Consider the following 14843-nt stretch of genomic DNA (forward strand, 5'->3'; position numbering starts at 1 on the left):
CCTATTGGGTTTATGGGACGTTATACATCCCTGTTACAAAAAGCGTTGGGAGCGACATGGGATACTCCTCCCGGCCCTGTTCCAGCAGGGTTCGGTTCTTACTGGGTGTGTGAGAATAAAGCGTATCATACCCTTCCAGTACACTTCTCAGGTTCTTGTTATCTTGCCTGGTTGTTACCCCCACTTGTATTGTAAAGCAATTACATAAAGGCAAGTTTAGACATGTAAGGGATACTAGCAAACCTCAAACTGAATAGGATGCAGCCCTTGAACCAATGACATGGACAACATTCCCTAATAATCGCAGACTTAGGAGAGGGGTTATAAGACTCCAGGGTATTTTATAAATTATGGCTAATGAAACTGCTACAATAGTTACAAGTCAAGCCACTGAGCTTAAGCAACTTAGACAGTTAGCTTTACAAAATCATACAGCTTTAGATTTTTTTTGGCAGCTCAAGGAGGAACTTGTGCCCTCATAGGCCAAGAGTGTTGTGTATTTGTAAACAACACCTATAAAGATACCTTTGACGGAGCAGCCCACTTAAGAGACATCGTCTGAGACAAGTCTGCTGAAGGTAGCTGGACACGATTGGTTTGATGGTTTATTCTCCTGGTTCCCTTCCTTAACAGGCTGGTTAAAGGGACTCCTGAAAGGAGGTGTTATGATTTTACTGATGATTGTGTTTATTTTTTTGTGTGAGTTTAAACTGTCCATGTGCAAATTGTCTAAATGTGCTAGGACAACTAGCAAATCGAAGGGGATATTTCTCTCTTTACAAGAAAGACGGGTTTTGGCAAAGGAGGAAACCACGCCAGATGCTGATATTCTGACCCCTACATATTTGCTGTAACACTCCTACTGCTGTGAAAAGTGTGATCATAAGCCCATTATATGGGTCATGATCAAAGGGGGGGGAAATTGATATAAAATTATTCTGCTTAACTGCCAGGGGGCACATTTGTCACGTACACATGGAAGATATACAGCAAAGCTATAGTTATGTCTTAACTCAGGAAGTTCCTTCGAGAGGAAATGTAGCCAAACTCCAAACCTGGAGACAATGGACCTCTCTGCGCCTGCATCCTGTAGATAGCCAACCACTTAGTTTGCAAAATAAGCAAGGAGGAGGGGGCAAATAAATGAACAATAAGGGGTCATAAGAGGGGCAGATACATGTAGCTTGCTAATTATGTATGGCAAATTTTGGCCAATCATAGAGCGATAGATTATCATGAGCAACTGCATATAATGCTTTGGTGTAAGTGTTTTCTTTGTTCTTGCTGACTTATGAGCTCGAACCCAATTGCAATTGAAATAAACGGATCGCCCCTCCCGGGGCTCCTTGCTTGGCTAGCTGTGTCCGTCTCTCCTTATTCCTCAGCTGGAACGGACAGAAATTTCTATGACAGTTTCAAGATAAAGAGATTACACTACAGTACTTGTATGAGGTGAATTGAAAAATACTATATTTTTTGCTTCTCATTTTACAGTGCAAATATTTGTAATAAAAATAATATAAAATGAGCACTGTACACTTTGTATTCTGTGTTGTAATTTATATCAATATATTTGAAAAAGTAGAAAAACATCCAAATATATTTAATAAATTTCAATTGGTATTCTATTAACAGTACGATTAAAACTGATTTATTGTGATTAATTTTTTAAATCACAATTAATTTTTTTGAGTTAATCGCGTGAGTTAACTGAGATTAATTGACAGATGTAGTATAAAGTATTCAAGGCAAGCCTCAGTCACTGGAAACTTTTGCTAGCTGTATGTTATGCATTAACTTACTGGACTGTTCAGTTTCAACTGTACAATAATTCTTTTCCTTCAAGCAAACACGGCAAACCAATGGAGAGGGAAATGACCACTTTTAAATGGCAGTGCCTTGTTTTCTCCCCATGCAAAAAGACTATAGAGAACACATGAAAAGTTATGATATGCTGCAGCAGCCAGAAGTGTGACCACTTGAGTAGCAGATTTTTCTTTCTTACCTTTTGACGTGGTTGGTTAGGAGCTGAAACTATCACAGTATTACAGATTGCCAGAGCAAGAAAGAAGTCGGTAATATATACTGTCTCCAAGGATGGCTGTCTGTCAGTTTCTTCTGATTGTGCATATGAATGACAGGTAATTTGATTAAATTTCTCCATGAGCTTTGCATCTGGAACAACATCAGTTTCCTGTTGATCAAATAAAATAGATATCCTCTTACCATATAGTTCCAAAAGGTCTGATGTGGTGCCTGGTACAAGACAGTTTCAGTGTTGCAAGACTTTACAATGAATAAAGTTATCTTAGAAGTACCTATAAATAGAATAATCACTTCCCAAAATCCTACTGGCAGCTGCTGCAGGGAAGTTAATCTAAAACTGAAAAAGTAAAACCTACTACAGTTTATAACATCAAGAGATTAGAGAAGTTTGGGCAACTAACAAAGGCTCCATCCTGCTAGATTCGGAGCACTTCTGGGAGAGAGGAGAGCACACCCGGATATATGCAGCATCTCACAGGTGTGGTCAACACTTTGCAGGAGCAGGTCCTTAATCACAGATAGGTTTCAGTGCATGATAATTCAAAGGACCATAGGAACTGACATACTGGATCAGACACACAGTCCATCTAGACCAGTATCCTGTCTCCAACAATGGTTGGCACCAGATGCTTCTGAGGAAGATACAAGAACCTCTTCAATAGGCAGACTATAATCTGCTCCTCCTGGAAGTCTTATCGTAATCCCTTGTATATTCTAATATTTCGTTGGCTTTTTTGACCACAGCAGCACATTGAGTAGAGGTCTTTATTAAGTTGGCCACTGATACCCGGGTCTTATTCCTGTATGAGCATTGTTAATTTTGAACCCTAAAGACAGATTTCCACTTCCCCACCACCCTAATTTCATGAGGGCACACCCTTAAATTGTCCCCACCATCCCTTTGCATACCAGAACTCTTTTGTTACCAGCCCTCCTTATGCATCTGGAACTTGGATATTTCTCACAGGGGATGATCTTCACTCTAATTCAGAGGGGCCAGCACCAGGCAGGGCCATCACCATCCTTCCCCTCACCGTGGCTGGAGCCGGGACTGTGTACCCCTGCCCCGCAGCTAGCACTAGAGCCGGGTCTGTGAGTCCCCCTGTGGGGATCAACCTGTTAGACTCCTCCCCACCCCCACTCCCGGGACTCCAGTTGTCATTTCTCCCTGCTACCTAACCCTGCCCCTCGCCCCCCCACCGTTATTTTTAGTAAAGTCACAGACAGGTCATGGGCTCCCATGAACTGTTTGGTGCCCGTGACCTGTCCGTGACTTTTATTAAAAATAACCATGACAGAATCTTAGCCTTACTCATGAACACTTCAGCAGAAATTACATAAAATTGAGCCATCACCTATTTAATGTTACTTTAAGTCTCATTTATAGAGGACATACACAGTGCATGCAGCATTTTTGCTCCCAACGACCTGGCTGAAATACTGCTTACCCACACTAGATATCACCTATTTTTAAAAACCCTCTCAAAGCAACATGGCAAATGCTGATTAAATTTGGTTTATTCATTTCAGCTGGTGCGCTTGTGGAGTTATGCCAGCAAGATTCAATGCAGATGCACTGGTGATCTGAATTATTTAGTAGCACTTGCATTATCTTATACAAACATTAAGAACACTTTTCAAGTGCTTTTATGCACTGCCATGCATAACACACTGTGCGTATCAAATATAGGTCATCAAACAAACAACTGCTTTATAGGCAAGCCCTTTGATCTATCTATCTCAGGTCTGGTCTACACTATGAGTTTAGGTCGACTTTAGCAGCATTAAATCGAATTAAGCCTGGACACGTCCACACGACGAAGCCCTTTTTTTCCCCAACTTAAAGGGCCCTTTAAACCGGTTTCTTTATTCCACCTCCGACGAGGGGATTAGCACTAAAAATCACCTTTGCAGGTCGGATTTGGGGTAGTGTGGATGGAATTCGACGTCATTGGCCTCCGGGAGCTATCCCACAGTGCTTCATTGTGACCGCTCTGGACAGCACTCTCAACTCAGATGCACTGACCACGTAGACATGAAAAGGCCCGCGAACTTTTGAATTTCATTTCCTGTTGCTCAGTGTGGAGAGCATAGGTGACCATGCAGAGCTCATCAGCACAGGTAACCATGATGGAGTCCCAAGATCGCAAAAGAGCTCCATCATGGACCGAATGGGAGGTATGGGATCTGCTCGCCATATGGGGAGATGAATCAGTGCTAGCTGAACTCCGTAGCAGTAAACGAAATGGCAAAATATTAGAAAAGGTCTCAAAGGCCATGAAGGACAAAGGCCATAAGAGGGACGCACAGCAGTGCCGCGTGAAAATTAAGGCGCTAAGGCAAGCCTACCACAAAGCCAGAGAGGCAAACGGAAGGTCTGGGGCAGAGCCGCAAACATGCCGCTTCTACGCGGAGCTGCATGCGATGCTAGGGGGTGCAGCCACCACTACCCCAACCATGTGCTTTGACTCCATCAATGGAGAAATACGCAACAGGGAAGCGGGTTCGGAGTATGAGGAAGATGATGATGAAGACAATGAAGATAGCGCACAGCAAGGAAGCTGAGAAACTGGTTTCCCCAACAGCCAGGATATGTTTATCACCCTGGACCTGGAACCAGTAACCCCTGAACTCACCTAAGGCGTGCTCCCAGACCCTGAGGGCACACAAGGGACCTCTGGTGAGTGTACCTTTGTAAATATTACACATGGTTTAAAAGCAAGTGTGTTTAATGATTAATGATTAATTTGCCCTGGCAATCACGGCCAGTACAGCTACTGGAAAAGTCTCTTAACATGTATGGGGATGGAGCGGAAATCCTCCAGGGACATCTCCAGAAAGCTCTCCTTCATGTACTCCCAAAGCCTTTGCAAAAGGTTTCTGGGGAGGGCTGCCTTATCCCGTCCGCCATGGTAGGATACTTTACCACGCCAGGCCAGTAGCACATAGTCTGGAATCACTGCATAACAAAGCATGGCAGCGTATGGTCCCGGCGTTTGCTGGCATGCAGACAACATCCATTCCTTATCTCTCTTTGTTATCCTCAGGAGAGTGATATCATTCACGGTCACCTGGTTGAAATGGGATGATTTTATTAAGGGGACATTCAGAGGTGCCCTTTCCTGCTCGGCTGAACGTGAATGTTCCCCGCTGTTAGCCACGCGGTGGGGGGGGAGGGGTGAAGTGATCATCCCAGAGAATTGGGAGGAGGGGGGGTAGTTGGGTTTGTGCTGCACGTTAACCCAGAAACCGCAGCCCCTCCTTTTACATTGCAAACCCATTTTAAATGGCCAACCCAATGGGTGCTTGCTATAGGAAATGAGGGCGCTACTGTTTGAAACCATTCCCAAATGTTAAGGAAGGTTAAAAAAGCCAAAAGACTGTGGCTTACCATGGCTGCCTGCAAGCCGAAATCTGTTGCCTGGCACTGCGTGAGTGATCTCTCACACCAAACCGGCAGGCCCTCAATATAAGAGGAAAAATGCGACCTGGTAATGAAAGCACATGTGCTGTGTAATGTGAACAGCAAAATTTAACATGAAAGAGTGTACCCATAGTTCTCTAAAATGTGTCTTTTTAACTACCACCTCTCCCTTCTCCTCCACCAGCTGCAAATGTTTCTCCTTCGCAAAGGCTAGTGAAGATTAGAAGGAGAAAACGGCGGACTCGGGATGATATGTTCTCGGAGCTCCGGATGTCCTCCCATGCTGACAGAGCACAGCAGAATGCATGGAAGCAGACAATGTCAGAGTGCAGAAAAGCACAATATGAATGAGAGGAGAGGTGGCGGGTTGAATCGCGGGCTGAAGAGAGCTAGTGGCGGGCTGAAGAGGATAGGTGGCGTCAGCTTGGTGACAGAAGGCAAGAGTCGATGCTCCGGCTGCTGGAGAATCAAACTGATATGCTCCAGCGTATGGCTGAGCTGCAGGAAAAGCAGCAGCAGAGACCGCCACTACAGCCCCTGTGTAACCAACAGCCCTCCTCCCCAAGTTCCATAGCCTCCTCACCCAGACGCCCAAGAACACGGTGGGGGGGGCCTCTGGCCACCCAGTCACTCCACCCCAGATGATTGCCTGAGCATCGGAAGGCTGGCCTTCAATAAGAGTTAAAGTTTTAAACTGCAGTGTGTCCTTTTCCTTCCCTCCTCCCCCACCCATCCCGGGCTACCTTGGCAATTATCCCCCTAGTTGTGTGATGAATTAATAAAGAATGCATGAATGTGAAGTAACAATGACTTTATTGCCTCTGCAAGTGGTGCTAGAAGGGGGGAGGGGAGGGCGGAGTGGTTAGTTTACAGGGAAGTAGAGTGAACCGAAGGGGCGGAGGGTTCATCAAGGAGAAACAAACAGAAGTTTCACACCATAGCCTGGCCAATCACAAAACTCGTTTTCAAAGCTTCTCTGATGCGCACTGCGCCCTGCTGTGTTCTTTTAACCGCCCTGGTGTCTGGCTGCGCGTAATCAGCGGCCAGGCGACTTGCCTCAACCTCCCACCCCGCCATAAATGTCTCCCCCTTACTCTCACAGATATTGTGGAGCGCACAGCAAGCAGCAATAACAATGGGGATATTGGTTTCGCTGAGGTCTATCTGAGTCAGTAAGCTGCGCCAGCACGCTTTTAAACGTCCAAATGCACATTCCACCACCATTCGGCACTTGCTCAGCCTATAGTTGAACAGGTCCTGAGTATCGTCCAGGCCGCCTGTGGACGGCTTCATGAGCCATGGCATTAAGGGGTAGGCTGGGTCCCCAAGGATAACGATAGGCATTTCAACATCCCCAACGGTTATTTTCTGGTCCAGGAAGAAAGTCCCTTCCTCCAGCTTTCGAAACAGACCAGAGTGCCTGAAGATGCGAGCATCACGTACCTTTCCTGGCCATCCCACGTTGATGTTGGTGAAACGTCCCTTGTGATCCACCAGGGCTTGCAGCACCATTGAAAAGTACTCCTTGCGGTTTACGTACTCGGTGGCTTGGTGCTCCGGTGACAAGATAGGGATATGGGTTCCGTCTATCGCCCCACCACAGTTTGGGAATCCCATTGCAGCAAAGCCATCCACTATGGCCTGCACGTTTCCCAGAGTCACTATCCTTGATATCAGCAGGTCTTTGATTGCCCTGGCAACTTGGATCACAGCAACCCCCACAGTAGATTTGCCCACTCCAAATTGATTCCCGACTGATCTGTAGCTGTTTGGCGTTGCAAGCTTCCACAGGGCTATCGCCACTCGCTTCTCCACTGTGAGGGCTGCTCTCATCCTGGTATTCTGGCACTTCAGGGCAGGGGAAAGCAGGTCACAAAGTTCCATGAAAGTGCCCTTACGCATGCGAAAGTTTCGCAGCCACTGGGAATCGTCCCACACTGCAACACGATGCGGTCCCACCAGTCTGTGCTTGTTTCCCGGGCCCAGAATTGGCGTTCCACGGCATGAACCTGCTCCAGTAACATCATGATTTGCACACTGCTGGGGCCCATATTTTGTGAGAGGTCTATGTCCATGTCTATTTCCTCATCACTCTCGTCGCCGCGCTGCAATCGCCGCCTCTCCTGGTCCTGGTTTTGCTTTGGCATGTTCTGGCTCCGCATATACTCCAGGACAATGCGTGTGGTGTTCATAGTGCTCAAAACTGCCGCGGTGATCTGAGCAGGCTCCATGATCCCAGTTCTATGGCGTCTGGGCTGAAAAAAGGCATGAAACTAGTGTCTGACGGAGGGCGGGAGGGTGGGGCGAGTGACGACATGGCGTACAGGTACAGGGAATTAAAATCAACAAAAGTGGCTGTGCATCAGGGAGAAACACAGGCAACTGTCACACAGAATGCCCCCCCCAAAAAAGATTGAACTCAAAACCCTGGGTTTAGCAGGTTGTTGATTTCACAGAGGGAGGGGGAAGCAAATGAATACAGAACGAATCTGGTCCATCTATTTTTACATCTTAAGCTGGCAGCAGATGGTGCAGCATGACTGATAGCCATCTTCTGGGTGCTTGGCAGAAAATGCTGTATTACGACTGCTAGCCATCATCGTCAAGACGGTTCAATAGGACTGCCGGATCTCTAGGAGACAAAATGAACAATCAGATGCCCAGAGTGGAAAGTTTGGTTCAGTATTTCTTAGAGGAATCTGCTGAAGAAGTTTCCCGGGTACCTCTGATTGAACTCACTGAGGAATATGACCATGACGGACATCAACCGTAATACACCATCCACTGCCAAAAGGCAATTAGCTGCTGCTGTGTAGCAATGCAGTACCACGTCTGCTGGCACCCAGATGACATGGTGACGGTGAGCTGAGCTAGTTCCATGCTTGCCGTGGTATGTTGTCTGCACAGGTAACCCAGGTAAAAAGGCACAAATCGATTGTCTGCCGTTGCTCTGACGGAGGGGGAGGGGCCTGACGACATGTACCTAGAACCCCCCGCGACACTGTTTTTGCATCATCAGGTATTGGGATCTCAACCCAGAATTCCAATGGGAGGCGGAGACTGCGGGAACTGTGGGATAGCTACCCACAGTGCAACGCTCCGGAAGTCGATGCTAGCCTCAGTACTGTGGACGCGGTCCGCCAACTTAATGCACTTAGAGCATTTTATGTGGGGACACACACAATCGACTGTATAAAACAGTTATCTATAAAACCGGCTTCTATAAATTCGACCTAATTTCGTAGTGTAGACATACCCTCAGATATTTATCTGGCACCCATCACTGTAGCATCTGAGCAACTCACAATTTCTAATGCATTTATCGAAGGGATTTTCAAACTTTTTGTATTGGTGACCCCTTTTCACACAGCAAATCTTTGACTGTGACCCCCACTTACAAATTTAAAATAGGGTTAATTTAATTTAATGGGGGTTCAGGCTGTCAGCCCCATGGAACTGACAGCTTGCGACCCCCTCCATGTAACCACCTTGTGACACTGTGAGGGGTCATGACCCCCAGTTTGAGAACCCCTGTTTATCCTCACACCACCTCGGTGAGGTACAGAAGTGCTATTAGCCCCATTTTACAGGTAAGGAACTGAGGCACAGAGAAGCTATACAACTCGTCCAAAGTCATACTGGCAGGCTGTAGAAGAGCAGAAAATTGACTGTTGCCCTAACCATTGGACTATCCTTCTCCTCTAGCTTTATGTGAATAGTTTAGAAAGGAATGACCATGAATGAACACCTCATGCTCCCAATTCGGTTCTGGCCTCGCTTTAAAAGCTGCAAATCCACATTTTATTTTTGCCATCATTTAAAAACATATCAATTACAAATTGCAGCTGTGGAGAGGCACTTTTTTGCCTCTTTTTGAAAGAAAACAGAAAGGATTTCAGATAAGACAAATGACCTATTCAATTTTAAAGAAAAAAAAAAATCAGATGTCTTCATGGAGTTATTTCAGATATTTAAGATCAAAAGACATCAAGCTATACTTACAATGGGGCTGCTGAAAGCTACATGTCTTGAGTGTGGAATGTTACTGACTCCATCTTTCCCTCCTAAGGCAGAACAGCTTCCAGCCAGCTGATTCAAAGACTTGGAATTCAAAGGCCGACTCACTGTCCTGCAGCTGTGCACCTTCTGCTTTGGCATGTGGCTCAACGAGCCACACAGAGCATCTGTTAAATCTTCATCCTCTGAATCAGCCCCTTGATAGGATTCCAGCCTCTTGGCTAATGGGGGGAAGAGGGGGAGGGGAGAGAAGGAGGGGAAAAAAAAAAAAATCACATTTCAGCGACCAAGAAGAATCCCTCATTTGTCCAATATTATAAACTCAAATCATCAGCTGGAAGCCTGGAATATGAACTTTAAAACAGGAAAATTTTGTACCTGTATGTAAAAATAGATTAAAATATATGTAATCAAAAGCAAAACCAAAACACCCAACAGACTGATCACATGGACACTGGTTTGGCAGCACAGGTATCACTTTTAATAAGGGCTCTGAATTCTGCCTGAAGTTTATTTGTTTGAGAAAAGAACTTTGATTTATCAACTTTTACAACTGAAAAGCCAGTCTCATCTTTACCTGGCAGTAAAACCTGAATAATTCACGTCACGTGTGGGGGAGGTCCTGTTCCCACCCTCAGACATAAATAAAATCCTCTTCCCCCAGTTTAGGAGAACTTAGTCTCTATTTGCTGGATTTGGCATTTTGATGATTCCAAGCTCCTCCTATTGGGCACCACTGATCATGGAGACAACCTGGAAAGGAGGGTTCAGGCTATTATCTCCCTTGCCTCAATATGAATAGAGAAAAAAAAATGTATTTTTTAAAAATAAGATCACATATCACAGAGCGGCTCTAAGTTAAAAATTCAAACTGTGGACAACAATAGCCTCTATTAGGGAAAGAGCCAAACAAGGGAAGGAGACAGCCTAGGTGACTGATGATGGTAAAATATTGGAGGAAAGGATTCAGACTGCAGGAACCTATGGAGCTGGGGAAGAGGGAAAAGTAAAGATATGAGGAAGGAACTGAGTAATACTCAAAATCGCTGCACTCATGTTGTATGTATTCCAGAAATTAATCTGAATCATGTAAAGGTGGCTTGCAATCTGCAGGAGATCAGACTAGATAATAATGATGGTCCCTTCTAATCTTAAAGTCTTCCAAATTTGTGCATATGTGAAAGGTGAGGGAAGCACCTGTATTATTGTATCTGCTCCATACACTACTCAAAAATTTATTCAGAAATTATTTTTCAAAATTGATTTCTAATCAAGTGTGTTTCCATGAGGTTGATCAGTTTATCAACCTGATCACTAGGTGGTGTATCTAGTTTGCATAATGAACTGTTACATTAATCACAACAATAGTAAACACTATATTGTGAATACCACTAGTTTTACTAAGCATGCATTACCATGTTCTCACTTTGGTTCAATCCTCTTTGATCGAGTGCAGAACATTGGCCAGGCTTACTGATTAAATGGCAGATTTCTGCAGTGACCAGTATTATCTTATAGTACCTGCACAAAGTGATTGAAATACCGTATATACTCGTTCATAAGCCGGATTTTTGTAGTAAAAAAGGGAAGCACCAGAGAAGGGGGTTGGATTATGAAAGGGTATAGAGAGGGAGAGGTGGGACACAGCCCCTCCCCCCAACAGAGGGAGCAAGGAGAGGCAGCACAGCCAGAAGGGAAGAGGCAGGGCCAGAGTCTCTCCGCTTCTGGTCATGCTGCTCTACCCCCAGCCTCAGAAGCAGCTGCAACTCCGGGGCTGGCATGCTGCAGCCGTGCCTCTCGGCCCCGCTCCCCAGAGCAGGTTGTGCCGCACCACCCAGCCCACCGGAGCACACTGCGGCCACACTGCCCAGCCTGCCGGAGCAGCTCCAGCCAGGCCAGACACATCCTCTCCTGGCCCTCCCGAGATAAGGTGGGAAGGGATGGGAGGGGAAGAGCGTGGGGGTCCCAGGCAAAGGGTGGGGTCATGTGGGGGGTGGTCACAAGGGTTACTCCCCTGACTCCCAGCTTCTCTCCTGCCAAAAAATTTCCCCACCAGTTGCTGTCCTGGACTGTCAGGGTAAGCAGCTGGCGCCCCAGGACACTTTGTTTACGTAGGTTTACCTTTGTGCCTGCGGATCCTCGAGGTAAACAAACCATCTTGGCCCACCAGCGGCTTATCCTGTGTGACAAAGTTCCTCCTCTATCTTGGTGGGTCCTGCGCTTATTGGCGGATTTTCTGGCCTCAGAGATTCACCATGTGGGTTGGGGAACAGCCCAGAGACCTTCCCCTCTGGGAGAACCCACAGTCCAGGTCAATTGAGAGGTTTGGGGGGAACCCGGGCCCGCCCTCTACTCCGGGTTCCGGCCCAGGGCCCTGTGGACTGCAGCTGTCTATAGTGCCTACTGTAACAGCTCTCTCCACCACTGCATATTTTTGGTCCCTTGGAAGGAGTTTCCAACTGAGATATAGAATTGGGTGTTCCTCCTCCCCAACCATCTGTGATAGAACGGCCCCCAAACCCTACTTCCGATGCATCCGTCTGCAGGATAAACTCCTTGGTGAAATCAGGGGCTATCAGTACGGGGTTATTGCAGAGGGCAGTCCGTAGGTCTGTGAATGCTTCCTCTGCTGCGTCAGACCATCTCACCAGATCAGGTCCACGGGCTTTCACTAGGTCTGTCGGGGGCTTGCCCTTGTGGCAAAGTGGGGGATAAATCGTCGGTAATACACCACCACGCCTAGGAACACCCGGACTTGTTTCTTGCGACTTGGTCGGGGCCAATTTTGGATGGCCTCTAACTTGTTCACTTGGGGTTTTACCAGACCTTTTCCCACAATGTAGCCAAGATATTTGGCCTCTGTAAACCCTATAGCACACTTGGCAAGGTTTGCTGTAAGGCCAGCTTGCCTGAAGGTATCGAGGACTGCCTCCACCTTCTCCAGGTGGGTTTCCCAGTCTGGGGTATGAATGACCACATCGTCCAAGTAGGCAGCAGTATAACTGTTATGCGGGCGTAATAGCTTGTCCATGAGGCGCTGGAAGGTAGCTGGGGCCCCATGTAGTCCAAATGGGAGGACAGTATATTGGAAAAGACCCTCTGGTGTACATATGTGGGGTTAGACCCCCACAAGGTGGATTAGGGAGCATGGATCTGCTTAGTTCCCCAGGTTACACTGCATAGGCTCCTCAACATTGGGACACTGTGCAGCTATGTGTCCCCACTCCCCGCAGGCATAACATCTGTATGGAGCCCTAGGCGTTCCCCGGGCTCTTGGTTTGGGCAGTCTAACATCACGATCCTCTTCTCCCTCAGTGCTCTGACTCTTTGTGGCCTCTAATGGGCCTTCAGCCTCTTTTTTTCCACCTGGGCCCTCCTGGTGGCCCAGTCACCCGAACTTTAAGGCTTGGTGCTGCTAGTTTAACCCAGGGTGCCTCTTCCTTAACTGGTTGGGTCAGCTCCCTCGCTGTCCTTCGCCTCTCTACCAGGGCGACCACCTCATCATAAGTGGAGGTTCATTCTGGCTTACCCAGGCACGAAGATCTGTTGGTAGTCCCCTCATGTATCGGTCGATGACCAGAACCGCTAGTATCTCTTCCGGACTCCGGGACTCTGTTTGTAACCACTTTCGTGCGAGATGGATGAGGTCATACAATTGGGACCGCGGGGTTTTGTCTTCCTGGTACCTCCAACCCTGATACTGCTGGGCCCACACTGCTGTCGTTACCCCAGATCTGGCCAGGATCTCTGCTTTCAGCTGGGGGTAGTCTGCCGCAGCTTCTTCAGGCAGATCATGGTAGGCCTTCTGGGCCTCCCCACACAGGAATGGGGCAAGGATGCCAGACCACTGATCTCGAGGCCAGGCCTCCCGGAGGGCTGTCCTCTCAAAGGCCAGAAGGTATGCCTCTACATCATCCTCCCGTGTCATTTTCTGCAGCCAATGGCTGGCCCGTATGAGCTACGTCCCATCATGGCTACGATTCAGCTCTGTAAGGGACTTTACCTGGTTTACCAGTTCCCACAATATAGCTCGGTCTTGAGCAGCCTGGTCCATCAGCAGGCGATTAGTCTCTTGCTGCAGCCGCACTGCCTCCTGTTAGGCGGCTGCCTGGACATGGGTAGCCTCCTGCTGGGCCGCCGCAGCTTGTATCAGTGCCCGCACTAAGTCATCCATTGTGGTGAAAAAAAATAAACCATCTCCTTTTTTGTTTGTTTGTTTTGTTTAAATCACCCTCCTTCTTCCGCCGCGCTGTGCGCCCCAAGATCCCACCCCTGACACCAGAGTGACAAAGTTCCTCCTCTATCTTGGTGGGTCCTGCGCTTATTGGCGGATTTTCTGGCCTCAGAGATTCACCATGTGGGTTGGGGAATAGCCCAGAGACCTTCCCCTCTGGAAGAAACCACAGTCCAAGTCAATTGGGAGGTTTGGGGGGAACCCAGGCCCGCCCTCTACTCCGGGTTCCAGCTCAGGGCCCTGTAGACTGCAGCTGTCTATAGTGCCTCCTGTAACAGCTGCATGACAGCTACAACTCCCTGGGCTACTTCCCCATGGCCTCCTCCAAACACCTTCCTTATTCTCACCACAGGACCTTCCTCCTGGTGTCTGATAACGCTTGGGCTCCTTAGTCCTCCAGCAGCACACCCTCTCACTCTCAGCTCCTTGTGCCTCTTGCTCCCAGATCCTCACACTCCCACCACAAACTGAAGTGAGCTGCTTTTTAAAACCCAGGTGCCCTGATTAGCCTGCCTTAATTGATTCTAGCAGCTTCTTCTTAATTGGCTCCAGGTGTCTTAATTAGCCTGCCTGCCTCAACTGGTTCTAGCAGGTTCCTGATTACTCTAGTGCAGCCCCTTCTCTGGTCACTCAGGGAACAGAAAATACTCATCCAGTGACCAATATATTTGCCCTCTACCAGACTCCTGTACCCCACTGGTCTGGGTCTGTCACACCTGAGGCCCGGGAGCCAAAGTTTGCTGACCCCTGAATTATAGGGTCGGCTTATGAACCGGTTATAAAAAATTTTCATTTTTACTTATCCATCTTGGGGGGGGAGGGGGGAGGAAGGAAATCGGCTTATAAACAAATCGGCTTATGACTGAGTATATACAGTATGTTATATTCCTGTATTTTTGATCTAACTTAGCCAGTCAGCTAAATTAACCAATGATCAAATCAAGTGAAGAGTCTGTGATGTTGTATATAACTTCATCCTATGTCTACAGTTGCATCCTATATTGTTTGTTTATGCATTTTTAAAAATACAAAGCCACTAATAAAATAACACTTGACTCCCAGAGGGAAATTAATAGTCTAATGAGAGCTAGATACAGAATACCACTCATATATAGGACAAAG

The 14843-nt window shown here is 47.2% G+C and overlaps 1 protein-coding gene across 8 annotated transcripts in view; it reads right to left on the bottom strand.

Annotated features, from left to right (window-relative positions):
* Window positions 1–14843, bottom strand: part of ATP10D (ATPase phospholipid transporting 10D (putative)) — a 101937-nt gene that overhangs the window by 37391 nt on the left and 49703 nt on the right. For all 8 annotated transcript variants that reach the window (XM_034771348.1, XM_034771350.1, XM_034771344.1 and 5 more), the window contains 2 exons: window positions 9473–9708; window positions 2006–2194 (listed from right to left, as the gene is read on the bottom strand). In XM_034771348.1, coding sequence (XP_034627239.1) covers window positions 2006–2194; window positions 9473–9708 — 425 coding nt within the window. The remainder of the gene's footprint in view (window positions 1–2005; window positions 2195–9472; window positions 9709–14843) is intronic.

This window comes from Trachemys scripta, chromosome 5, assembly GCF_013100865.1.
Source record: "Trachemys scripta elegans isolate TJP31775 chromosome 5, CAS_Tse_1.0, whole genome shotgun sequence".
NCBI lineage: Eukaryota > Metazoa > Chordata > Testudines > Emydidae > Trachemys > Trachemys scripta.